General features: G+C 45.0%; 1 protein-coding gene across 4 annotated transcripts in view; it reads left to right on the top strand.

Annotated features, from left to right (window-relative positions):
* TENT4A (terminal nucleotidyltransferase 4A) overlaps window positions 1–24,173 on the top strand; it is a 143,405-nt gene that overhangs the window by 31,765 nt on the left and 87,467 nt on the right. For all 4 annotated transcript variants that reach the window (XM_073332401.2, XM_073332402.1, XM_073332400.1 and 1 more), the window contains exons 6-7: window positions 20,492–20,620; window positions 22,363–22,576. In XM_073332401.2, coding sequence (XP_073188502.1) covers window positions 20,492–20,620; window positions 22,363–22,576 — 343 coding nt within the window. The remainder of the gene's footprint in view (window positions 1–20,491; window positions 20,621–22,362; window positions 22,577–24,173) is intronic.

The following is a 24,173-nucleotide window of genomic DNA, read 5'->3' as shown; positions in this document are numbered from 1 at the left end:
ACTGTCTTGGTGAGAATCACATTTCCGCCTGCTGATCATCTGTCGCTCGTTCCTGCCACATACCTGGGAAGTCAGAGAACTTCACCTCTGCAAATTCCTTATTGGAATTGCACCCATGTGCACAATCGGATCTTGCAACCATGGATCTGTCAGCGACGCCCGGTACTGGCAGTCAAGTGCCTCCCCAGGCCTTTGCTGCCCGGCTTTGGTGACACTGGCCCATCTAGCCAAAGCCGACTGTGTGCACGAGAAGCATGCTCATGGGCAAAAAGGCAGCTCCCTGATGGGGACTACCTTTAAGCACAGTATTGCCTTATTGAGCCATGCCAGGTTGGATGAGAAATTGTGCATTGATCCAGATGCTCCTGCTCCAAAGAAGCCTCGCATGGAGCACAAGTCCAAGCACTATGCCCCATCGGTGCCACCGCTGGCCTTGGTGACTGATCCACCGCCAGAACCATTGGGACTTACAGCTCTGCCTACGCCAGGCAATCTTTCCCCTCTTAGGCCCACAGCTGAGTTCATGCTGCCATAAGCTAGGGCACCTCCATGTCTCTGTCCTTCAGGTGTCTTTTGTCTGCTGTCTTCCGAGGATGATGCTCCTGCTCTAGCTCTGTTCCACCTTTCTCCACAGTTGCCATCAGATGCACCCTGGCTTCTCTTGGACTGTGCGTCCTTCACTGCACTGATGGTACCACTGGGTCAGACAGCCCCACCCTTACCTGACCAGTCTTCAGGCCTCTAAACCGGACACTACCTTCAGGCCAGCGTACTCATACAGCCCGAATCCCCAGCACCAACCGTATCCTCCAATATATGCTCTGCCGGCTGATCCATGGTTCCACTACCCGTGAGCTCTGTCAGTGCCTACTGGGTCACTTGGGACCCCTACCATTCCTGCATTCCATCCCTCCACCCTTATCGTCGCCTTTCTCTAATGCATACCACTTCTTCCCACTCTGCCGGAACCTCTGACCATTCCCACTCCTTTCGCATCGGTGGTACCAACAGCGCCATCGTCTCCTCCAATCCATATGGGCACATCTGTCCCCTGATGAGCTTAAAATCATAGAATCATCCAATATCAGGGTTGGAAGGGACCTTAGCAGGTCATCTAGTCCAACCCCCTGCTCAAAGCAGGACCAATCCCCAACTAAATCATCCCAGCCAGGGCTTTGTCAAGCCTGACCTTAAAAACTTCTAAGGAAGGAGATTCCACCACCTCCCTCGGTAACCCACTCCAGTGTTTCACCACCCTCCCAGTGAAAAACTTTTTCCTAATATCCAACCTAAACCTCCCGTACTGCAACTTAAGACCATTGCTCCTTGTTCTGTCATCTGCTACCACTGAGAACAGTCTAGATCTATCCTCTTTGGAACCCCCTTTCAGGTAGTTGAAAGCAGCTATCAAATCCCCCCTCGTTCTTCTCTTCCGCAGATTAAACAATCCAGTTCCCTCAGCCTCTCCTCGTAAGTCATGTGTTCCAGTCCCCTAATCATTTTTGTTGCCCTCCGCTGAACGCTTTCCAATTTTTCCACATCCTTCTTGTAGTGTGGGGCCCAAAACTGGACACAGTACTCCAGATGAGGCCTCACCAATGTCGAGTAGAGGGGAACGATCATGTCCCTTGATCTGCTGGCAATGTGCCCCTACTTATACATCCCAAAATGCCATTGGCCCTCTTGGCAACAAGGGCACACTGTTGACTCACATCCAGCTTCTCATCCACTGTAACCACTAGGTCCTTTTCTGCAGAACTGTTGCCGAGCTATTCGGTCCCTAGTCTGTAGCGGTGCATGGGATTCTTCCGTCCTAAGTGCAGGACTCTGCACTTGTCCTTGTTGAACCTCATCAGATTTCTTTTGGCCCAATCCTCTAATTTGTCTAGGTCCCTCTGTATCCTATCCCTACCCTCCAGTGTATCTACCTCTCCTCCCAGTTTACTGTCATCTGCAAACTTGCTGAGGGTGCAATCCATACCATCATCCAGATCATTAATGAAGATATTGAACAAAACCGGCCCCAGGACCGACCCTTGGAGCACTCCACTTGATACCGGCTGCCAACTAGACATGGAGCCATTGATCACTGCCCGTTGAGCCCGACAATCTAGCCAGCTTTCTATCCACCTTATAGTCCATTCATTCAGCCCATACTTCTTTAACTTGCTGACAAGAACATTGTGGGAGACCGAGGCCGAAAGCTTTGCTAAAGTCAAGGAACAACACGTCCACCGCTTTCCCCTCATCCACAGAGCCAGTTATCTCGTCATAGAAGGCAATTAGATTAGTCAGGAATGACTTGCCCTTGGTGAATCCATGCTGACTGTTCCTGATCACTTTCCTCTCCTCTAAGTGCTTCAGAATTGATTCCTTGAGGACCTGCTCCATGATTTTTCCAGGGACTGAGGTGAGGCTGACTGGCCTGTAGTTCCCAGGATCAACCTCCTTCCCTTATTTAAAGATGGGCACTACATTAGCCTTTTGCCCGTCGTCCGGGACTTCTCCCGATCGCCATGAGTTTTCAAAGGTAATGGCCAATGGCTCTGCAATCACATCCGCCAACTCCTTTAGCACTCTCGGATGCAGCACATCCGGCCCCATGGACTTGTGCTTGTCCAGCTTTTCTAAATAATCCCGAACCACTTCTTTCACCACAGAGGGCTAGTCACCTCCTCCCCATGCTGTGCTGCCTAGTGCAGTCGTCTGGGAGCTGACCTTGTTTGTGAAGACAGAGGCAAAAAAAGCATTGAGTACATTAGCTTTCTCCACATCCTCTGTCACTAGGTTGCCTCCCTCATTCAGTAAGGGGCCCACACTTTCCTTGACTTTCTTCTTGTTGCTAACATACCTGAAGAAACCCTTCTTGTTACTCTTGACATCTCTTGCTAGCTGCAACTCCAGGTGTGATTTGGCCTTCCTGCTTTCACTCCTGCATGCCCGAGCAATATTTTTATATTCTTCCCTGGTCATTTGTCCAATCTTCTACTTCTTGTAAGCTTCTTTTTTGTGTTTAAGATCAGTAAGGATTTCACTGTTAAGCCAAGCTGGTCACCTGCCATATTTACTATTCTTTCTACATATCGGGATGGTTTGTCCCTGTAACCTCAATAAGGATTCTTTAAAATACAGCAGGATCTCCTGGACTTCTTTCCCCCTCATGTTATTCTCCCAGGAGATCCTGCCCATCAGTTCCCTGAGGGAATCGGTCTGCTTTTCTGAAGTCCAGGGTCCGTATTCTGCTGCTCCCCTTTCTTCCTTGAGTCAGGATCCTCAACTCGACCATCTCATGGTCACTGCCTCCCAGGTTCCCATCCACTTTTGCTTCCCCTACTAATTCTTTCCGGTTTGTGAGCAGCAGGTCAAGAAGAGCTCTGCCCCTATTTGGTTCCTCCAACACTTGCACCAGGAAATTGTCCCCTACATTTTCCAAAAACTTCCTGGATTGTCTGTGCACTGCTGTATTGCTCTCCCAGCAGATATCAGGGTGATTGAAGTCTCCCATGAGAACCAGGGCCTGTGATCTAGTAACTTCTGCGAGTTGCTGGAAGAAAGCCTCGTTCACCTCATCCCTCTGGTCTGGTGGTCTATAGCAGACTCCCACCACGACATCACCCTTGTTGCTCACGCTTCTAAACTTAATCCAGAGACTCTCAGGTTTTTCTGCAGTTTCATACTTGAGCTCTGAGCAGTCATACTGCTCCCTTACATACAATGCAACTCCCCTACCTTTTCTGCCCTGCCTGTCCTTCCTGAACAGTTTATATCCATCCATGACAATACTCCAGTCATGTGAGTTATCTCACCAAGTCTCTGTTATTCCAATCGTATCATAATTCCTTGACTGTGCCAGGACTTCCAGTGCTCCCTGCTCCCTAATCATAGAATATTAGGGTTGTAAGAGACCTCAGGAGGTTATCTAGTCCAATCTCCTGCTCAAAACAGGATGAACACCAACTAAATCATCCCAGACAGGGCTTTGTCAAGCCGGGCCTTAAAAACCGCTAAGGATGGAGATTCACCACCTCCCTAGGTAACCCATTCCAGTGTTTCACCACTCTCCTAGTGAAATAGTGTTTCCTAATATCTAACCTCGACCTCCCTCACAGCAACTTGAGACCACTGCTTCTTATTCTGTCATCTGCCACCACTGAGAACAGCCTAGCTCCATCCTCTTTTGGTACCCCCGTTCAGGTACTTGAAGGCTGCTATTAAATCCCCCCTCACTCTTCTCTTCTGCAGACTAAATAATCCCAGTTCCCTCAGCCTCTCCTCATAAGTCATGTGCCCCAGCTCTCTAATCATTTTTGTTGCTCTTCGTTGGGCTCTCTCTAATTTGTCCACATCCATTCTGCAGTGGGGGGACCAAAACTGGACACAGTACTCCAGGTGTGGTCTCACCAGTGCCGAATAGAGGTGAATAATCATTTCCCTTGCTCTGTTGGCAATGCTCCTACTAATACAGCCCAATATGCCATTAGCCTTCTTGGCAACAAGGGCACACTGCTGACTCATATGCAGCTTCTCGTCCACTGTGATCCCCAGGTCTTTTTCTGGAGAACTGCTGCTTAGCCAGTCGATCCCCAGCCTGTAGCAGTGCATGGGATTCTTCCTTCCTAAGTGCAGGACTCTGCACTTGTCCTTGTTGAACCTCATCAGATTTCTTTTGGCCCAATCCTCCACTTTGTCTAGGTCACTCTGGACCCTATCCCTACCCTCCAGCATATTTACCTCTCCCCCCATCTTAGTGTCTTCTGCAAATTTTCTGAGGGTGCAATTAATCCCATCATCCAGATTATTAATAAAGATGTTGAAGAAAACCGGTCCCAGGACCGACCCCCGGGGCACTCCACTTTATACTGGCTGCCAACTAGACATCGAGCTTTTGATCACTACCCATTGAGCCCGACAATCTAGCCAGCTTTCTATCCACCTTATAGTCCATTCATCCAATCCATACTTTTTTAACTTGCTGGCAAGAATGCTGTGGGAGACCGTATCAAAAGCTTTGCTAAACTCAAGATGTATCTTACCCTGCCCACTCTCCTCCCAGCGACTACATGCAGCACCAGGACTTGCTTTAACACATGGCTACAGCCCTCAACCTGCCTGTCGAAGATGTCCATGATCCAGAAAACCAATTCCTGGACATCCTGCAACCCCCTTGACTCTCCTATACCGCCTTCCCTGTTCATGGTGCCCTCATGCAGCCAGCCCAAGCTATTCGTCCTAGCACAGCATCTTGTTCCCCTATCCCAAAACTGGCAGAGCACCATTATTTCATCTTCTCTAAGGGCACAGACTTTGTTTACAACCCTTTTCCCCCCAACTTGCTGGTCTTGCAAGCTGTGACCGAGTGCTCCTGCCAACAACATTTCCGCTCTACGCTGCCTGACCAGGCTGCGAAGAAGCTGGACCTGTGGGCTGCAAGGTCTACTCATCTGCTAAGCCTCTAATTTCGTATTGCCAGCTACCGGGCCATCCTGGCGAAGTACGAATTCCTTTCGTACTCTAAGCTGGCAGACTTTCATGCCTTGCTTTCCCTGGAAAAACAGCAGGACTTCCAATATCTTGTGGATGAGGGCAGGCTGGTAGCTAAAGTGTCTTTCTAGGCCGCAGTTTATGCCGCCGACACCACCTCCTGCTCCTTGGCATTTGGGGTCGTTGTCAGCTGGCTCTAGTTCAGTGACTTTCCGAAGGAGGTCCAAACTACTCTGGAGGACCTTCCCTTCGAGAATAATAATCTGTTCAGTGACAAAATGGATTAAATGCATTCTTCAAGGATTCTTGCCCCTCTCCAGTCCCTGGGCCTCTACTAAATTCCCCCACCCCCCACAGCTTACCACCAACAACAGTTGTCCTTCAGACCCATGCCATGTGCAGCATTACCCCCAGCGCCTGCCTGACTCTTCCCGCCATTGCCCATATTCACAACGGCCACGGTCCTCCACCACAGCTACTTCTTCCACATCTATCTTCCCGCATTGTCCTTCCAAGCAACCCTTTTGACTCTTTACTCAAGAGCTGCGAACCTTCCCCCAAAACCACCTGTACTAGGAGGGGTGGAGGATCACCTTGCCCCCTTAGCTTGCATTTGGGGCCAGAGTACCACCGACCGCTTGCTGTTGGACATTGTCCAGCAAGGCTATATTATTGAATACTTCTCCTTTCTGTCCCGCTACCCTACCCCAGCATTGCCTGGACACTCCCTTGTAGTGCCACCTTTTCAGAGAGGAAGCGGATACCCTCCTGCGGAAAGACTCCATAGAACTCGTATTGCACCGCTATTGGGGACGGGGCTTCTATTTTCTGGTACCAAAGAGAGGGGATGACCTACGCCCTATTCTGGACCTCAAAATCTTGAACAAATTTATCTGCAGATTCCATTTCTGGATGGTCATTCTTCCCCTCATTCTCCCCTCCGTGGAGCCTGGTTTGTGGCTCTCTACTAAACTCCCCCACCCCCCACAGCTTACCACCAACAACAGTTGTCCTTCAGACCCATGCCATGTGCAGCATTCCTTCGATTCACAGTGGGTCATTCCCACTCTCCTTCTGGGTCCTCCCCTTCGGGATCAGTACTGCCCCCTGCATGTTCACAAAGGTCTTTGCTGTTGTGGCAGCATACATGTGTTGACTGAGTCACTCGTTTCCTTATCTGGACGATTGGCTCCTTTTAGCACCATCCTGAACTGGCCTTCTGACTACCATTCAAACCCTATGTTCCCTCCTCGATGCCCTAGGAATCCTGATCAATGAGGACAAATCTGTCCTCATCCCTATCTGCCTTCTTACCCTCATAGGAGCTTGTCTGGACTCTGTCGCGGCACCTGTCTTCCTTCGTACTGCTCTCACCACACTCATTGCTCCGCTGCTGCCCGCGCGTGCATCAGTGCCTTTCTTTTCTGGGTCATATTACAGCATGCACCTCAGTTTTGCTGTATGCCCACTTCCATGCGCTCTGCCTCCAGTTGTGGCTCCGCTCTGTTAACAACCCAGTCAGACCAAGTCAGCAAGCTGGTTCTTTTCACCCCCGACTGTCCTTGCCCCTCTCACCTGGTGACGCAACCTGTCTTACAGTAGCCTCACGAAAGGCGCCTCCCTCATCGGCTGGGGAGCTCATCTGGACGGCCACACAGCTCAAAGCCTCTGGTCATCCGGGGATGACCATCAAGGCATACAGCCCACAGTTCCAGGAAGTTATCTGCCAACGCTTTCTACCCTTTCTCCACTCTTACCACGTCCAGCTGCTGTCCTACAACATGGTGGCAGTCATTTGTATAAACAAAGCAGTGCTCCATCCCTCTTTTTGTACAGAGGCCATCCTCCTTTGGAACTGGTGGCTCCAATGCAACATTACAGTACTTGCCGTTCACCTTCCATGCACCAGCAAGTCCCTGGTGGACATGCTCATTCGCTCCTTCCATGCCAACCACGAATGGGAACTCCACAATCCCATTCTCTGGATTCTCTTCTGTCTCTGGGGCACACTGTGCTGGCAATTCTTTTGCCACTCTGGAGAACCAGAAGCTGGGGCTTCCAGGGCTACTCTCACCTCTTGTCCTGGACCACCGACCTCCACTATGTATGCCTGCCCATTCCCCTGCTTCCCCAGGTGACCACGTGACTCTTCTCCTCATTGCCATCACCTGGCCTCGCCGGTACTGGTACACAGATCCCCTACATCTCTCCGCTTGCTTTCTGCTCCGTCTCCTGGATCTTCTTACGCAAGCTAACGCCTAGCTATGATACCCCAATCTGGGCCCTCTCCAGCTCGCAGCCTGGTATTTGGATGGGACTCATGCATAGATATTGCGTGCTCCTCCCCTGTCCATGACATCCTTACCCATTGCCTGCGCCCATCCACTCACGTGTTACTGAGCCAAATGGCTCCGCTTTCCCATCTGGGTGCAGCACCGCTGACACCACCTGCATTCCCGTCATCCTCAACTACCTGCTCTCTCTCCGGAGATCAGGCCTCATCCACTCCCATCCACATCCACCTGGCCGTGCTTAGTGCCTTCCTTCCACCTTTGGATGGGTTTTCCATCTTCACCCACACTACTAGCTCCTGCTTCCTTTGTGGCTTTCTCAATGCTTTCCCTGCCGTCCAGAAGCCTACTCCTTCCTGGCACCTTAACCTCGCCCTTTGCAGCTCACCAAGCCGCTCTTTGAACCACTTGCCCCCTGCTTCCTTGCTCATCTTTCCAGGAAGGTGATCTTTTTGGTGGCCATCACATCCATGAGACGCATTAACTAACAGACTGCAACGATAGCAGATACACCTTTCACTGTCTTCCACGAGCCAAGGTCTCCCTATGCCTCCATCCCAAATTTTTGCCCAAAGTGGTCTAGTCATTCTACCTTAATTAGTGCATATGCCTCCCGACCTTCTACCCCAAACCGCATGTCCCCCTCGAACATGCGCTCCAGACTCTTGATGTTTGGCGGGCACTAGCCTTTTATCTTCAGTGTACCTGCCATTCTCTTCACAGTGACTCTCTCTAAATAGGGGTAGTCAGTTATACTTTGTCCAGGTCCAAATTTCTTGGTCAAGGTATAGCTAAGGTCTAGACACCAGAGAATAAAATAAAAAGATTCTGGGGTCCATTCAGAAGCATCTGGTGGTCCAGATTTGGCCCAGCATCCACCTATTGACTGCCCTGCTCTAAATGAATCACCTAGTGATTTGCCAATTGCTAGGCGCTCTCCTCCCCCATTACCCCCAGGGGGGTCACGACCCACTCAGTGTGGGCATATGTTGCTATGTCTGCCTTCCTTGCAGATGTCCCATGGCATAAGATTTGTAGGGCAGCCACCTGGACCTCCATCCACATCTTTTCTGCCCATTATGCTATCGTCCCTGACACTGCAACGGATGTGGCAGTGTGTCATGCTGTCCTACAGACTGTCTCTTCTCGTGAGCCCCTGCTTCCACCTTCTCACTGCTACTCTCCCACCTTTGGAGTCCACATGGGGACCAGCACTTGAAGGAGAAGAACTTACTATAAGTGGAGATTCTTCAAGATGTATGGTCCCTATCTGGATTTCAATCCAACCTTCCATCTCTTCTACTCTGGGCTCCCCTTGCTTCTGGGTGGGAGGGAGTTGGAGCATTGTCAATTTGCACAGCTTCTTAGATCCTTGGACGTGCCACACAGTCAACACGTGTGCGGGTCAACAGACGTTACTGTGAACAGTTCTGGCTCCGGCACATGGCGTGCATGTGCACTCATGATTGGAATCCAGATAGGGACCACACATCTTAAAGAACTTCCAGTTACAGTAAGTAACCTCTTGCGTCCCTGCACTGTTGATCAGAGAACTTCGGTAGCAGAGTCCATTGGGCCTGTACATGTGCAGTCTCCTCGTGCTGTGCCAAACTGTCCTCAGTTCCTTCTGAACCACCCTGGCTAGAGACTGAACCATTAGCAGTCTGTTAAGAGTATCGTCTTAATCTATTTACCTATAGTTAGCCTCCGAGTTATAGTTGTAGTCCGCCCCCCCCCCCGCCTTTTTTTTGTTTTTAATGATAAAATAAACAACTTTTTTTTTTCTTCCTGCCTTTTTCTCCCTCCATCAGGGACCCTTTCCTCCAATGGGGTATGCTCGGTTTCTGGGCTTCAAGAAGTGCCTCAATTGTAAAAAGGCAATCCTGATTGTGGATAAGCACTCAGTGCATTTGCTGCTTTGGGGAAGGCCGCATACAACAGAAGTGTGGTCTTTGCCCACAGCTCCGTCCAAGATCCCGCAACAACAGAGAGCTCTGCTAGAAGATTATCTTAATGGAGGCAGCTCTTCAACCCCAGTTGCCTGGTAGACGCGAATCTTCCCCACTGCCTTCAACCCACAATCCTTAGACGTAGAAGAAGCAGGCTGCAAATCCCTCTCACACAAATCTTCTCAGAAGAGAGCGGGAATCTCCCATAGTGAGCCCCAAGATAGCTGCAAGCAATCACAATCTCACTTGGAATCTTCGGCACTGAGGCCATCTCAGTCCGGCACCCATGGTTTACAGAAACTGACAGTAACCGATACCACTGATTTGCATATGAACCTGATAGGCACCAAGTTCGGCGCCAAAGGACAGGAGTAAGCACTTTTCTAAAAAGACATTCCCGGTATGCAAGCCTGCATCATTACCTCCAGCGGTGGCTCAACCGGCGCAAGAGTGACTGGTACATATCAGATTCCTGTCCCCCTGGCACCGCCACCAATGCTGGGACAATCTGTAGAGGTGGAACTCTGCCATTCAAGAGACCTCAGCATGCCAGATGCACTGGAGTCCCCTCCTCTCGGTACACAGACCTCTGCACCAAACCATTACCAAACACAGGAAATATCCCTGTTGCCATGTCCTGCCCCTCCGCTCTTTAGTGAGAGTTCAGACAGTGAGCTTGAAGAGGTAGTGTTGCTGTACTCCTCCCAAGCTCCATATGGTGCGCGCTACCAACAGAACCCAAGGATATACCTGCAGATGGCCCAACCACCACCATCCTGGTATGTCCACCCATGGGCGCCACCGCGGGGCGGCACACTCCCTTGGCCACACCATCCAGGGCTTTGGGACTGCCTTGAGACTTAAAGGATCAGGAAGCCAGTACCAATGAGGGAGTGACTTCGAGGACCATATTGTCTTCCTCCAGACGAAGTTGCCATTCTCCATCATCTTTGGGGATACCCATCATCAACTCCTTAATATCTTCCATTCTTCTACCTCCTCAAAGATCACCCTCCTGATTAATGAGGCCATTTTAGACCTGGCAAAGACCGCGTGGCAAACCCTGGCATTAGTGGCCCTGACCTGCAAGCGGGTAGATAAAAAATACTATGTCCCTGCAAAAGAATATGAATTTCTATTCTCCCACCCGCCACTTAAACGCCATCATGGTGGAAGCTGTCAACTTTTGCGGCCCATATCAGTCAAGGATTTCTCCTACAACAGGGATTGGAAGTACCTTGATCTGTTCAGCAGAAAAGCTTACTCCTCAGCCACTCTGCAAGTTTGTATTACCAACTACTAGTCCCTCATGGCTAAATACTATTCTATAAAACGACTCAAAGCTGAATGACTTGATTGAAAAGATGCCAGAAGTACATCGTGAGTCATTCAAAGTGAAGACATTGCTACAATTTGCCCTCAACATGGCTACTAGGTCCATCTCCACGGCTGTGGTGATGCTACAATATCATGGCTTCATTTGTCGGGATTCCCGAAAAAGGTGCAGTCCGCAATTGAGGACTTTCCCTTTGATGGAACAAAACTCTTCGCCGAGAAGACTGACACCTCTCTTCACACCCTGAAGGTTTCTAGGGCTACCCTCTGTGTCACTGGGTATTTATACACCAGGGCAAAGACTAGTCCCCAACTCCAGAATAGATCACATGCATCTCAGTACCAACCTCAGCACCACTACAAGCCACAAAGAGAGGGAAACTCCCTAAATTAAAACCATCTTGCCCACAATCTTTGTCTATATCTAAACACCACTTTTGTCGGGCAGGTCAAGGTATCATTAGACCACTCCCCCTGACTGACATGGCTGACCATCATACCACATCCATTTGGCCACTGATTTGGCAGTGTTCCGCAGTGTCTGGGAATGCATAACATCGGACCAATGGGTCCTAGAGATTGTCCGAACCCAGTATTCCATTCAGTTTTGCCTCCCTACTTCCTGCACAGCACCCTTCCCAATCCCTTTTGTGGGGTCTTTCTCATGAGACTTTATTATGAGACCAGGTGGATTGCCTCCTCAAGCTGGGAGCCATAAAACCAGTACCTCAATATCTATGAGACAAGGGGTTCTATTCTTGTTACTTCCTAATACCTAAAAGGAAGGGAGGATGGAGACCCATACTAGACCTTGGAGCTCTCAACAAGTTTGTCAAGGCTCAAAATTCTAGATGGTTACCTTATCAATGATCATTGCAGCACTGGAACAGGGAGACTGGTTTTCCACCCTTGACCTCCAGGATGCCTATTTTCACATCTTGATGCTACCAGCTCAGACTGTTTCTCAGGTTCACTCTGGGACATGACCAATACCAATGCAGAGTGCTCCCCTTCAGGCTAACATCAGCCCTCAGGGTATTTTCCAAGGTTCTCTCAGTGGTGGCTGCTCATTGACTCTCTCAAGGGATAATGATTTACCCATATCTGGATGATTTTTCTCCTCAGAGCCCGATCTCTCTGGGAGGCTCACCAAGTAACCAATGCTATGATACATTTGTTTACAGAACTGAATCTACAGGTCAATGCCCAGAAGTCAACCCTCACTCCAGTGCAATGCCTGGAATTCATAGGGGCCAACCTCAATGCATTTATAAGCCAAAGCCCTAGTACCTCACAGGTTGCTATCCTTAGTCACACTCAGACACCGTTCAGAGTAGCCCACAAGTACCAGCCAGGCTTTGCCTCCAACTATTGGGACATATGGCAGTGGGCATGGTGGTGCTACTTCATGCCAGGCTCTATGTGTGATGCCTCCAGATGTAGTTTGGCTCAGTTTACAGACTGAGCAAGGATAGGTTGGACAATTCTGTCACTACCCACCAGGATAAACTCCTTAAACTGGTGGAAGGACCCAGCCAATGTTTGTAAAGGGATCCCCTTCTTGCAAACATCAGTCATTGCTCCTCACAACTGACACATCACTCATAGGGTGGGGCGTGCACCTAAACATCCTCGTGACATAAGGCAAATGGTTGCCTGTGGAGATATTCCTCCACATCTGTCTCCTCGAGCTGAGAATGGTCAGGAATGCCTGCGCCTCTCCTCCTGCTGACACAGGATCACATACAACGATCCTGACAGACCGCATTGCTTGTGTTTACATCAGTCAGAGGGGGGAGCCAGATTGCCCTCCCTTTAAGCAGAAGTGATGAGATTATGGAATTGGTGCAATCTCCCACAACGTTACACTGTCTGCGGTGTACCTCTCAGGTACACACAACTTAAAAGTAGACAGTCTCAGTCAGAAATTCTCTCACAACTGCAAGTGGGAGATACACCCGTCAGTACTCACAACCTATTCAGATGACACAGTCTGCAGATCTGTTCGCTGCTCGCCTGAACAAGAAGTGTCCACGCTACAGCTCTACAGAGGAGATGGGACAACACTCTAGGTGAGGCTCCCCCAATCCTCTGGCACACGGATCTTCTCTACGCCTTCTCTCCCTTTCCCTTACTTTCAAAGGTCTTGCTGAAAATAAAAAGGGATAGAGCTAATGTAATTTTGATCACTCCTACTTGGCCAAGACAGACCTGGTACCCTTACCTGTCACAGCTTGCGCTGATCTCTCTCCCGGCTATTCTGCACCTCCTCTCACCGAACAAAGGACATACCTTACGTGCAGAAATGGTCTAGGTTTCAGATTTGGTGCACGTCCCAACAAATCTCCCCAGAATCTGTGACTCTTCCACATATCCTAGACTGTGCTTTACCCTAAAACGATCTGGATTATCTCTAAGCTCAGGGTCCACCTAGCAGCTATTAGGGACTTTTACCAGCCTGTAGAGGGGTCCTGAAGGCCAAATAGAGGCTGCTAGGTAAAAGATTGAAGTCCAGGACCTCTGTGGTAGCATTCTCTGAAATACCTCCAGTTCCATGAGCAGGGTCTCAATGTGTGGATGAGACGATGGTGTAGGGAGGAGTTGAGATTTATTAGGAACTGGGGAAACTTTTGGCAAAGGGGGAACCTATACAGGAAGGATGGGCTCCATCTAAACCAAAATGGAACCAGATTGCTGGAACTTAGTTTAAAAACTGTTCTGTGACCTTCTTAATTTTAAGGGCTGGGGGAAAGCCGACAGGTGCAGAGGAGCACATGGTTTGGACAGAGACATCCCTTAAGGGAGGATCTATTAATGGAGTTTCCCTATGCCTTAGTAAGGAGGAGAGGATGGAAGATGATAAAATACGGGTAGGATCTGATGAGTAACAGTCAAATGAAAAAAGTCCCATTAAATTACATCATGTAATGGCACGCAGCTAAAAAGTGACAAGTTTTTAAAGTGCTTATATATAAATGCGAGAAGTCTAATTAATAAGATGTGTGAACTCTAGAGTGTCTTGTATTAAATGAGGATATTGATATAATAGGGATCACAGAAACTTGGTGGAGTGAGGATAATCAATGGGACACAGTAATACCAGGGAACAAAATATATCTGAAGAATAGAATAGGTCATGCTGGTTAGGGATTGGCGCTATATGTGAAAGAAAGCGTAGCATCCAATGAAGTAAAAATCTTAACTGAACCAAACTGTACCATAGAATCTCTATGGATGGTAATTCCATGCTCTAATAAGAAGAATATAGCAGTCGGGATATACTACCAACCACCTGACCAGGATGGTGATAGTGACTGTGAAATGCTCACGGAGATTAGAGAGGCTATAAAAATAAGAAAATAGGGGATTTCAGCTCTCCCCATATTGACTGGGCACATGTCACCTCAGGACGGGATGCAGAGAGAGTTTCTTTACACCTTAAATGACTGCTTCTTGGAGCAGCTAGTCCTGGAACCCCCAAGAAGAGAGGCAATTCTTGATTTAGTCCTTAGTGGAGCACAGGATCTGGTCCGAGAGGTGAATATAGCTGGACTACTTGGTAATAGTGACCATAATATAATTAAAATTAAAGGCCCTGTGGCGGGGAAAACACCACAGCAGCCCAACACTGTGTATCATTTAATTTCAAGAAGGGGAACTACACAAAAATGAAGACGTTAGTTAACTGGAAATTAAAAGTTACAGTGCCAAAAGTGAAATCCTTGCAAGCTGCACAGAAACTTTTTAAAGACTCCATAATGAGGCTCAACTGAAACGTATACCCCAAATTATAAAACATAATAAGAGAACCAAAAAAGTGCCACTGTGGCTAAACAACAAAGTAAAAGAAGCAGTAAGAGGCAAAAAGGCATCCTTTTAAAAAAATGTAAGTTAAATCCTAGTGAGGAAAATAGAAAGGAGCATAAACTCTGGCAAATGAAGTGTAAAAATATAATTAGGAACGCCAAAAAAGAATTTGAAGAACAGCTAGCTGTTCAAAGTAATAGCAACAAATTTTTAAGTACTCCAGAAGCAGGAAGCCTGCTAAGCAGCCAATGGGGCCACTGGACAATCGAAATGCTAAAGGAGCCCTCAAGGATAAGGCTATTGCGGAGAAACTAAATGAATTCTTTGCATCAGTCTTCACAGCTGAGGATGAGGGAGATTCCCAAATCTGTGCCATTCTTTTTAGGTGACAAATCTGAGGAACTGTCCCAGATTGAGGTGTCAGAGGAGGTTTTGGAACAAATTGATAACAATAATAAGTCACGAGGACCAGATGGTATTTACCCAAGAATTCTGCAATTTCACATCTGAATTCCTTCAGAAGTACTAACTGTAGTCTCAAAAAGAAAAGGAGTTCTTGTGGCACCTTAGAGATTAACAATTTATTTGAGCATAAGCTTTCGTGAGCTACAGCTCACTTCATTGGATGCATACTGTGGAAAATACAGAAGATGTTTTTATACACACAAACCATGAAAAAATGGGTGTTTATCGCTACAAAAGGTTGGGGGGCTGTCTTGCCTACAGGACAAGGAACCCTAACCCAGGAACCTATCCTTGTAACAAAGCCCGTTGCCAACAGTGCCCACATATCTATTCAGGGGACACCATCACAGGGCCTAATAACATCAGCCACACTATCAAAGGCTCGTTCACCTGCAGATCCACCAATGTGATATATGCCATCATGTGCCAGCAGTGCCCCTCTGCCATGTACATTGGTCAAACTGGACAGTCTCTACTTAAAAGAATAAATGGACACAAATCAGATGTCAAGAATTATAACATTCAAAAACCAGTCGGAGAACACTTCAATCTCTCTGGTCACTTGATTTCTGATCTCAAAGTGACTATCCTTCAACAAAAAAACTTCGAAAACAGACTCCAACGAGAGACTGCTGAATTGGAATTCATTTGCAAATTGGATACAATTAACTTAGGCTTGAATAGAGACTGGGAATGGTTGAGTTATTATAAAAAGTAACCTATTTCCCCTTGTTTATTCCTTCCCCCCCCACACCCACACTGTTCCTCAGGCGTTCTTGTTAAACCCTGGATTTGTGCTGGAAATGGCCCACCTTGATTATCATACACATTGTAAGGAGAGTGATCACTTTAGATAAGCTGTTACCAGCAGGAGAGTAGGGTGGTGGGAGATAAAACCTTTTGTAGTGATAAACACCCATTTTTTCATGGTTTGTGTGTATAAAAACATCTTATGTATTTTCCACAGTATGCATCTGATGAAATGAGCTGTAGCTCACGAAAGCTTATGCTCAAATAAATTGGTTAGTCTCTAAGGTGCCACAAGTCCTCCTTTTCTTTTTGCGAATACAGACTAAAACGGCTGTTACTCTGAAACCTAACTGTAGTCTGTAACCTATCATTTAGATCAGCTTCTGTACCAAATGACTGGAGGATAGGTAATGTAACGCCAATTTTAAAAAGGGCTCCAGAAGTGACCTTGGCAATTACAGGCCAGTAAGCCTGACTTCAGTATCAGGCAAACTGGTTGAAACTATAGTAAAGAACAAAATTGTCAGACACGTAGATGAAGATAATTTGTTGGGGAAGAGTCAACGTAGTTTTTATAGAGGGAAATCATGCCTCACCAAATCTACTAGAATTCTTTGAGGGGATCAACAAGCAAGTGGACAAGGGGGATCCAGTGGATATAGTATACTCTAGATTTTCAGAAAACGTTTGACAAGGTCCCTCACCAAAGGCTAGGTTAATTGAACTGATTAACCCCTTACAGGAAAGGCAATTCAGTACAGCTTCCCTGTGTATATTTATGACAAGGTCCCTCACCAAAGGCTCTTAAGCAAAGTAAGCTGTCATAGGATAAGAGGGAAGGTCCTCTCCTGGATTGGTAACTGGTTAAAAGATAGAAAACAAAGGGTAGGAATAAATGGTCAGTTTTCAGAATGGAGAGAGGTAAATAGTGGTGTCCCCTGCAGGTCTGTATGGGGCCCAGTCTTATTCAATATATTCATAAATGGTGTGGAAAAAGAGGTAAGCAGTGAGGTGGCAAAATTTGCAGATGTTGCTCAAGATAGTTAAGTCACAGGCAGATTGCGAAGAGTTACAAAAGGATCTCTCAAAACTGGGTGACTGGGCAATAAAATGGCAGATGAATTTCAATTTTGATAAATGCAAAGTAATGCACATTGGAAAACATAATCCCAACTATACACATACCACTCAAGAAAGAGTCATTTTGGATAGTTCTCTAAAAACATCCACTCAATGTGCAGCAGTTGTCAAAAAAGCAAACAGAATATTGGGAATCATTAAGGGATAGATAATAAGAGAGAATACCATATTGCCTCTATATATGAATCCATGGTATGCCTACATCTTGAATACTACGTGCAGAAAAGATTCAGAAAAAGGCAACAAAAATTATTAGGAATATCGAACAGCTTCCGTATGAGGAGAGAATAAGTGGAAAAGAGATGACTAAGGGGGGATATGATAGAGGTCTATAAAATCATGACTTATGTGGAGAAAGTAAATAAGGACGTGTTATTTACTCCTTCTCATAACACAAGGACTACAGGTCGCCCAATGAAATTAATAGGCAGCAGGTTGAAAATAAACAAAAGGAAGTATTTTTTCACACAACACACAGTCAGTGTGTGGAACTTTTTGCCAGAGGCAAAACTTTTTGTTGTGAAGTCAAAGACTATAACAGGGTTCAAAAAAGAACTAGATAAGTTAGTGGAGGCTCTGCCCATCAATGGCTATTAGCTAGGATAGGCAGGGATGGTATCCCTAGCCTCCATTAGTCAGACGCTCGGAATGGGTGATGGGATGGATCGCTTGATGAGTATCTGTTCTGTTCATTCCCTCTGGAGCACCTGGTATTGGCCACTGTCGGCAGACTGGATACTGGGTAGCTGGACCTTTGGTCTGACCCAGTATGGCCATTCTTATGTTCTTCTGCAAGGAGAATTGTTTGTTTGAAAAGGTCTGCTTTAAAATGGCATTTAGATGGTTGAGTAACAAGTGTAGCAAGAAGTCTCACTTGTTGAAATTTTGCATATATAGTACTCGTGTGTGCTTAGCCAAGTTTGTTTGGAGGAAACACTGTAATAAACTGTTCATTTCCAATGTTTGAAAAATTTAAACATGGACATTATCTCAGTTCTGTACAGAAGTGTAATTTGGAAAGGTGAAGGACAAATTTGTGTCAGTTTATTAAATCTTTGTGACCTCTTCTGCTGATGCCTTAAAATATGGTCTTTGTACTACATATTTGCCAAATTATGCAAATAAAAATTTCTTAATAATATACAGTAACTTACAGTGAAGTATATAATATCTTTGAATTTGGCTTAAGTTTTCATTAAAACTTTAAAAATAAACAGACCCTCCTCCCCCCACCCCCGAAAAAAACCTCCCCAAGAATCTGAACTTGTAGAAAACCGCAGTAGCTTTTAAGTTAAACATTTCTGACCCAGAACTTGTCACAATCCAGTTTGAAGTCACACTGTCTTTGAAGGTGCCTTAACTTTAAGATTTGAAATATCAACAATATCAGGCTTTCACTTTTTTCTTTATTGATGATCTGAATTGTGATGTCCCCTGTCTTAACCAGGGGTGCTGATTTACACCCACCTCTTTAGGCTTCAGAGCCTGAGCTGAACCTTGGAAGAGTTGTCCACACGGATACTTCTAGAGCACTAGGATGACCTTCAGTAGCCTGAGTCTGTTGCCCCAGGGTGGGAGGTTTGCTGCCATGGGCTATTTAGACGTACCCTTAGTGTTTTGTCTCTAAATCTTCAGTGCCCCAGTATTCCAAACTCCTGTAGGTTTTTAGGTTAATATAAAAAATTGATTGCAAATTTCTTTGATAAAAGTTAGTTTGATGACATTTTTGGTTTAATGTTTCAGTCAAAAATTGAGTTTTTTGTCAAAATAAATTTTCATGTGTTCAGTTTCTGATGAATTTTTGTTTTTTGATAAGCCTTTCAAATTTGTAGAACGGTTTCTAGAAAATCATTTTTTATTTCTGTTGAATTTTTCCCAAGAAGGGGAAACATTTCCCAACGAGCTCTAGTTAAAACTACCAAAACCAAATTAGGGTTTTTAATGCATTCAAAACTCAAACAGCTGAGCTGTCTATTCAAAACTAGCAATTGCTTGTAGCTTGAGAGCAAGCTTGGAAACTGTCAGCCCAAAATGAATTTGATAAAATTCCGAAGAACTTAAAAGGTGTGCTAGGATAGAAACTATAGCTCAGGATTTTTGTTTGTTTGTTTGTTTGTTTGTTTGTCATTTAAATAAATGGGATGGGTGTTTCACCCAGAATTGAAGTGAGCTGCACTGAAGTTAGTCTTAAGTGAGGCAAGGCTCCACATAATATGCTGCTTAAGAAACTATTAGCTAAATTAAGCATGTTGCACAGTAAAGATTACCATCATTCTGAACATTAATACTTTATTTCCCACCTTTCCATGAATGACATGCAAAAAGCCTAGCTTTTACAGAAGTGAATAGCTTCTGTATATGAAATATGTAAGGACTGAAAGGCAGTTCTTTCGTGCTGAAAAGCAATTTTTTTGCATGCTAGGTACTCTTCCTCTGTCTGTTAAAGAATTCAGCAGTGTGCCCACTGCGGTGCAACTTCAGTGTGCTAGCATGCTGCTTTAAAGTCTCTACCTTAATATGGTATCAGAAGGATAGCCATGTTAGTCTGGATCTGTAAAGGTGGCAAAGAGTCCTGTGGCACCTTATAGACTAACAGATGTATTGGAGCATAATCTGTTAGTCTGTCTATAAGGTGCCACAAGATTCTTTGCCGCTCCTACCTTAATATAGCCCTCCTTTGTATGGTGTCAACACAAGTCCTTAGGAGCTTTTATACTCCATGAACTGAACTGTTTTCCTGGAGAGCTTAAATAAATGTGAAGCTGGTATACTTTAATGCATTGTTTCTTCACAACTTTGTTACGATGCATAATAACTAACCAACTTTAGTGAAATGTTTATATTTTTGATCTGGTTTGGATTATTAGTTATACCTATACAGCAAAGCGTTAGCTGTCATCTAACTATTACTAAATCAGCTGTTGTAGTAGTTATTGCTGTTTATATCCCTCCTGCAATATAATTTGATGATCACTTTGGATAATAATGTCTTGGCTGATAAAGGAGTTTAAAAAAGTAGCTTTCTCTGTTATGTTAGGAAGAAACAATATGCCAAATTAAATACCGTACTTACGCAGAAATAAAATGTGAATAGAATAAAATAAAGCGTTAACTGTTCCTTTGGGTAAAGGGCTAGTAAAAAGACTTTTAAATAGCCTGATTAAAAAGTCCTATCGTCATGCTTTTGAGGATAGAATTTGACATGTTAATGCATCTTAAAATCTTTATAGAATTTGTAATAGATTATAACAGACCTATTTTTCTTATTTACAGAAATATTCATTGCTGCCTTACTTGATTTTAGTATTAAAACAGTTCCTTCTTCAGAGGGATTTGAATGAAGTTTTTACTGGTGGAATTAGCTCTTACAGCCTAATTTTAATGGCAATTAGTTTCCTGCAGGTAAGTTCTCTATTTTGTTTTAGTTACGCTGTTCTTAAATTTTAGTCTCTGCAGTGAATTCCCCAATTTTCAATTGGCTTTTAGTGACACACAGCTCTCCCTTTGTTAAGGCTTTGTGATCTCCATTCCCTGCAGGCTGCCTCTCGTAGCTCTGAGAGCTCTCCTCAGAGTATGGATGAGAACAGCAGCAGAGGCCTCTGAAAATATTATATGATATGATCAATGTGGAGAGTGGCATAATGGCCCTCTCTACATGTCCTTTTTGTCAAACCTGCTGCCTAGAACTGTCCCTTCTTCTGGCAGAGGCTGCCAGTCGTCTGCCCCACCCCCTATCTGGTTGGGCTGCAAGCCAGCAGGCCACCCAACATGGTAGTCATTTCGCTAGAAACACTGGAAACAAACTGTAGTCAAATTATGGTAATGTTAGAGAGCCTCACTGAGTTCTCCACGACTACTCCTCCCTGATCTCTTTGTTACTCCTTCCTCCCTGTTACCAGATCGAGGATGGATGGAGGGGTTTCCCTGAGGGTCCTTGCATGCCCCTGAATTCCTTTGGAATCTTCTCTGCATCCTTTGCTTTCTTGCTTCCCTTGTCAGCAGACCTCCTGCTGTGCTAATGGGAGTAGGGTTGGAACCAGGACAGCTGGGCCTGGCTGTTCTCTCACCCAAATGCCTGTTGTGATAAAGGCTACTTCTGACATACAAAGATGTATGTTTATGGAGCACACACAGAATTTTGATACCTTGTTAAAAAGGTAAATTTTATGTGTGAAACTTGTGTTCAGTATATTATAGGTGAGTCTGGTTGCCAAACACTTTCCATTATAAGACCTAGTTTTCAGTTGCTTATAGCTTTGATTGGGCTGAAACTTTTCCATTCTAGGGGTTTCCTTCAGACTGGCTCATTGCAAATTTCAGCTAAAATGATTTAAGCAGTTTCTTAGAACAAAGCTATGGAGAAATACAATCATAATTCAGGCCCTTTGTGTGGATGCACTATGATAGTCTTTAATTACATACTTTTTCCATATGGCTCATTTGTAAATGTTTGCAGAGTTTCTGGATTATTATAAAGACTAACTACAGTGAGTTGGCAGTCAGTTAACTCAGATTAAAAACAGGGCCTCACTCTGATCTAGGCATATGCTCCAGCATAGGCATTCTTTATGGGTAGCTTTGAAGTTTAGTTATTGGCTAGTTGTCTGCTGTGTGAGGTGTCTTCAAGTGTGTACATGTGGTAAAACATGGGGATGATGGTGAGAGGCCAGCTTTGCGTATCTGCTCTAGAATGCATAAGCATTTGCAGGGGAAACACGGAGTTCTATTTTCTGTCCACCTTCTGAAAACTGCCACCACTGCAGAATCCTTATGAAAACTTTAACCAATATTCCTTCATTAACTACGCATCAAATCTAAGTGGCAATTCTTCTCTGTTGCTTTTGGACTAGAAAACTAGACTAAGCAGAAAGATTCGGTTAAGTACCTATAGGTTCCATATAGTATTCAAGTGCTGCCCACTGTTGGTTACATTAGTGAAGCGAAGTTTAAGGAAAGCTTAGGAAAATTTAGTTGGGAAAGGTAATAGAATTTCAACTTTTAGGTTCATTCTGAGCTTTTTAATGAAGTGGCTGCAATGGACCAGTTTTATGTCTCACCATTAGTACATGGCTTGTCAGTTTGCTAGTATATGCCTATCATCTACCCTCACTCTTTTAGTAAGTATCAGACATTCTTCTTTACAGTTGCATCCAAGAATTGATGCCAGGAGAGCTGATGAAAACCTTGGAATGCTTCTAGTAGAATTTTTTGAACTGTATGGAAGAAATTTTAATTACTTGAAAACTGGTATTAGAATAAAAAATGGAGGTGCCTATATTGCCAAAGAAGAAATCATGAAAGCCATGACCAATGGATATAGACCATCCATGTTGTGCATAGAAGATCCTCTCCTCCCTGGTAAGATTACATAACTTTTTTTAAATACTTTTTTTTAAAATCAGAAATGTAGAGTATGATAAAAAGATCAAAGTTGTTCTTTGTTATGTGAAGGAACTACATTGTGTTGCTTTAAGATGTCCATGGGGGGAGGGAATAGCTCAGTGGTTTGAGTATTGGCCTGCTAAACCCAGGGTTGTGAGTTCAATCTTTGAGGGGGTCATTTAGGGATCTGGGGCAAAAATTGGGGATTGGCCCAGGGGGTTGGACTAGATAACCTCCTGAGCTCCCTTCCAACCCTGAGATTCTATGCTTCTATACCTTGTATTCAGTTAAGTTTACAAAGTGCTAGACTAAAAGCGCACACAAGAAAAAAATTACATATGATATGTAACATTCAGAATTATGTTGGTATATGTGAAGAAATGAGCTTACAATTTAGAATATTTACCTGTGTATGAATTTTACCTGAATTGTAGCTTCATCTGTTTGGTTATTGTATTTGTCTATTCAGTTTACCTGTTTCTGAGTCACTGACAAATCAGAAAATGACTGAATGTTTATGGATCAATGTCCTAAAAAAAGCACAAGATAGTCTTTTTGGGAGTACGCTGCATACCACCAGATCACACTAGAGAAGATGATGACTGGTTCCTTAAGCCCCTATCTGTAATATGTAGGAAAAAAAGATTATGGGGGACTTCAATCTGAGTGACACCTGCTGGAGATCTTGTGCTGCCAGTGCTAAACATCGTTGAAATTTCTAAATATTAAAGATGACAGTTTCCTAACTCAGAAAATTTTGCATCCAACTTGGGTTGGGGAATTTTATATCAGACCGTGCTTGACAGATAAATAGGAATTAATCACAAAATTAAATAGTGGTAGTTTAGGTACAAATGATCATGACTTCATTACATGTCATCACTACATTACTTAGTCTGCAGAAGAGAAGAATGAGGGGGGATTTGAGAGCTGCTTTCAACTACCTAAAGGGGGTTCCAAAGAGGATGGATCTCGACTGTTCTCAGTGGTAGCAGATGACAGAACAAGGAATAATGGTCTCAAGTTGCAGTGCGGGAAGTTTAGGTTGGATATTAGGAAAAACGTTTTCACTAGGAGGGTGGTGAAGCACTGGAATGGATCACCGAGGGAGGTGGTGGAATCTCCTTCCTTTGAGGTTTTTAAGATCAGGCTTGACAAAGCCCTGCTGGGATGATTTAGTTGGGGATTGGTCCTGCTTTGAGCAGGGGGTTGGACTAGATGACCTCCTGAGGTCCCTTCCAACCCTTATATTCTATGATTCATTTTTTATGCAAACAGAATAAAGTCCAAACCAGTTATGTATGTACAAAGGGGCCAGTTTCACAGAGCGGTAAATGATTGAGCCAAACCAGGTGAGAGGATTTAAATGTACAATTAGTAATGATTTATTAGCAACTGTTCTAGAGTATTTCACTAAATGCCTAGCAGGTCTGTCAAAAGAAGGCCATGCTAGTTAAAAACCAACATGGGTTGGAGGGGAAGTGAATGCAGCTATAAAAATTTAAACATATATAACAAATTGAAGCAAAAGGAAATGGATAGTAATAAATAAATTGGTAGCTACGAATTGTAG

The sequence above is a fragment of the Lepidochelys kempii genome, chromosome 2, assembly GCF_965140285.1.
Source record: "Lepidochelys kempii isolate rLepKem1 chromosome 2, rLepKem1.hap1, whole genome shotgun sequence".
Taxonomy (NCBI): Eukaryota; Metazoa; Chordata; order Testudines; family Cheloniidae; genus Lepidochelys; species Lepidochelys kempii.
Note: the sequence above shows the minus strand (reverse complement) of the source record. Positions and strands in the feature narration are given on the sequence as shown.